The following is a 3,456-nucleotide window of genomic DNA, read 5'->3' on the forward strand; positions in this document are numbered from 1 at the left end:
GTTCCGTGTGCTGCCAGGGCAAATCTTCTCACCTCCGCCCTCAAGGACTCCTTCACCCTTTATCTATTCCCCATCGACCCTGGTCCCATATCTCGCTGGACTTTATTACTGGCCTTCCTCCGTCCCATGGTAATACTACGATCCTAGTCATCATCGACAGGTTTTCTAAGGCGGCCAGGTTTGTTCCCTTGACCAAATTACCTTCTGCCAAGGAAACAGCTGAGTTGGTGATTAACCATGTGTTCCGAGTCTTTGGCATCCCGCAAGATATGGTTTCCGACAGAGGTCCCCAGTTCGCCTCAAGGTTTTGGAAGGCCTTCTGCCAACTCATAGGGGCCACGGCCAGTTTATCTTCAGGGTACCATCCGGAGTCCAACGGCCAAACTGAGAGGATGAATCAGGAGCTGGAAACCACCCTCAGATGTATGGTTTCCAACAACCCATCCACATGGTCATCCTTCATTGTTTGGGCTGAGTACGCTCACAACACCTTGTGCTCCTCCTCCACTGGTATATCCCTGCACGAGTGTCAGTTTGGCTATGCTCCTCTATTGTTCCCGGACCAGGAGGCAGAAGTCAGAGTGCCTTCAGCCTCGAGGTTCATCAGACGCTGTCGGCTTACGTGGAAGAAGGCCCGTCTTAATCTTCTGCGTTCCTCTCAGCAGTACCAACGACAAGCCAACAGACGTCGCCGTCCCGGTCCTACCCTGTACCCCGGCCAGAGAGTATGGCTCTCAACAAAAAACTTACCGCTACGGGTGGAGTCTCGCAAGCTGTCCCAGAGATTCATCGGACCCTTTAAGATTGCCAGGAGAGTCAATCCCGTTACTTTTCGCCTGCACTTACCCAGATCCCTTAAAATCAATCCCACATTTCACATTTCTTTATTAAAACCTGTTGTTTTTTCTCCCCTTATTCCGGCAGGCAGACCTCCCCCTCCGCCCCGTGTCATCGGAGGCCAGTCGGCTTATACCGTCCACCGGATACTGGACTCCCGCCGGGTGCAGCGGTCCTGGCAGTATCTGGTGGACTGGGAAGGCTACGGTCCCGAGGAGCGCTCCTGGGTTCCTGCCAAGGACATACTGGACCCTGACCTCATTCGTCAGTTCAGGGCCCTCCACCCTGAGAAGGCTGGTAGGAACGTCAGGAGCCGTTCCTAGGAGGGGGATTCTGTCAGGTTTTGGCCAGGACTGTTCTGGTTTTTTGTCACTAGATGTCCCCATTGCACCTTTTTTGTACCTTTTGTTTTTCCCTTGCTCTATTATTGTTTGCACCTGTATGTCGTTCCCTTGTTAGTATTTAATCCCTGTGTGTTCCTTAGTTCCTTGCTCAGTGTTTGTATGTTAGCACCCAGCCCAAGCCTTGTTGTGAACATATATTTTTCTCTTGTTGGATTTTCCAGAGGTTCTCTGGTTTTGTTCTTTTGTATTTTGGATTAGTCTTTTAGGTTTGTTTTTTCCCTTGCTGTTTTTACCACTTTGTGGATTTTCTTTGTATTTTGGAAGTTATCTATTTTTTTTATTAAACCACCATCTCTAGTACTGCTGTGTCTGCCTCATCTTCTGGGTTCTGCCGATTTAGTGACTGTTTCTCGCACCGGGTCCTGACATTCTCTCATCTCTAACGATCAGTAAGGCTGAAGGACAGGCTAGGTGGGCACAGCAACATCAAATCCCGTCATACATTACATCATGCTTTCACAAATGATTTGTTTATCCAACCATTTGTTAATTTGTGTGTTCACTTGTTTTGTTGGTGGTGGTGTGTGTGTGTGCAGAGAGACTCCGGGGAGGGGAGTTTCTGTCTGTAACTCAGGGATAAATAGAGAGGCAGAGCTCAGAGTTTGTCAGAAGGCGGACCTGACAGGGTCACACACAGGACCAAGCAGGAGCAGGACCTCAGCATTTTGACACTTTATTACATATGGAGAAACATGAAGATGTTCAGTACTGTTTTCAAGACGGAAACTCTTCTTGCAGAAAGGCTTTGCTATCGACATCTATCTACATAACACTGTACATCTTCTTCTCATTGATTTCAGCGGTTACAGTATTTTTGAACGTACTGGTGATAATCTCCATCTCTCACTTCAAGCAGCTCCACACTCCAACCAACCTGCTCATCCTCTCTCTGGCTGTGTCAGATCTCCTGGTGGGACTGGTTGTGATACCAGTAATGACTGTAGCAATAATGGAATCATGCTGGGGTTTTGGGGAATATTTCTGTGTGTTTCAGATCTACGTTACTTTATTATGTACTTCTTTATCTCTGGGTAATTTGGTCTTGATATCTATTGACCGCTATGTTGCTGTGTGTGATCCCTTATTGTACCACTCTAGAATAACAATACCAAGAGTGATGTGTTGTATATCCATTACCTGGTGTTGTTGTATCATATACCGTGCTGCTATTATAAAAAACTTTGTAAATGTACAGGTACCCAGTCGGTGTTTGAATGAATGTTTTATTGTTGAAGGGTCAATCTGGGTTAATATTATTGACCTTGTTATTACAATGATTGTCCCATGCTCTATTATTATAACACTTTATATGAACATCTTTGTGGTGGCCAGATCACAGGCCAGAAATGTATTTTCAAAAGAGGCTGCCAGGGTGTCTGGTGTTAAAACTGTACGGGCAAATAAGTCGGAGAGAAAAGCAACAAAAACTCTAGCTATTGTTGTTGTCAACTATTTCTGTTGTTGGATTCCATTTCTATTTGTTTTCTTCTTTTCTTTTTTAATTGTTAATTTATTATCAGTTATCATCGGCTTTCTGCCTCTTGTTAATTCCTTAATTAATCCAATAATTTATGCTTTCTTTTATCCATGGTTCAAAGTGACGGCTAAACATATTTTAACTCTGAACTTAAGGCGTTCATAGTACCATTGTTTTCATATTACCTGTGTTTGCGAGGGATGGGGGAAAAGTGTGACACCAATCAGGCCCCCGAGGTCTGGAATTGCCCTGCTCGAGTCTAGTGGCTCATTTGGGGCACAAACCTTCAATAAGTGCAGTAAAATTTAAATGTACAATATGCACGGTATCAGATAACGCCCAAGTATAACTCAATAGTGTATTGTGTAAGTAGTTGATTGTCAAATGTAAGAATATGCAATTATGGGTAACACTTTACAATAGCGTTCAGTAATAAACCATTTCTAAGGTATTTACAGTTTGCTCACCATTTATTAATCATTACTCCCACATTTGTTAAATGTTAGTCAGATAGGTATTCTAAATGTATAAAAAAACTACTACGTGAATTAATGATTAAGCACAAAAGGGCAGGAGACAACAGCAGACAGTTCAACCTCAACATACTGGGTATGAACACTACCACTACTCTCACCACAACCACTCTCACTACATAAATGTTGCCAGGTCAGGGGTCACACCAGAGCAGCTCTCAGATGCTGTGGAGTCAGAATTCAAATAGAGATAGGCAACCCTTTA

At 44.2% G+C, this 3,456-nt stretch overlaps 1 protein-coding gene across 1 annotated transcript; it reads left to right on the forward strand.

Moving 5' to 3' along the window:
- The first annotated feature begins 1,816 nt into the window (after positions 1-1,816).
- LOC139538196 (trace amine-associated receptor 13c-like) lies at positions 1,817-2,928 on the forward strand. Its single transcript, XM_071340060.1, has one exon. It carries the CDS (start codon positions 1,924-1,926, stop codon positions 2,881-2,883), a length of 960 nt encoding a protein of 319 aa, XP_071196161.1. The 5' UTR covers positions 1,817-1,923; the 3' UTR covers positions 2,884-2,928.
- The last annotated feature ends 528 nt before the right edge of the window (positions 2,929-3,456 follow it).

Source organism: Salvelinus alpinus, chromosome 14 (assembly GCF_045679555.1).
Source record: "Salvelinus alpinus chromosome 14, SLU_Salpinus.1, whole genome shotgun sequence".
In the NCBI taxonomy this organism is placed as follows: domain Eukaryota; kingdom Metazoa; phylum Chordata; class Actinopteri; order Salmoniformes; family Salmonidae; genus Salvelinus; species Salvelinus alpinus.

Excerpts from the sequence above, each read along its gene's own strand:
- LOC139538196 (XM_071340060.1), top strand. The coding sequence starts at position 1,924 with ATGGAGAAACATGAAGATGTTCAGTACTGTTTTCAAGACGGAAACTCT.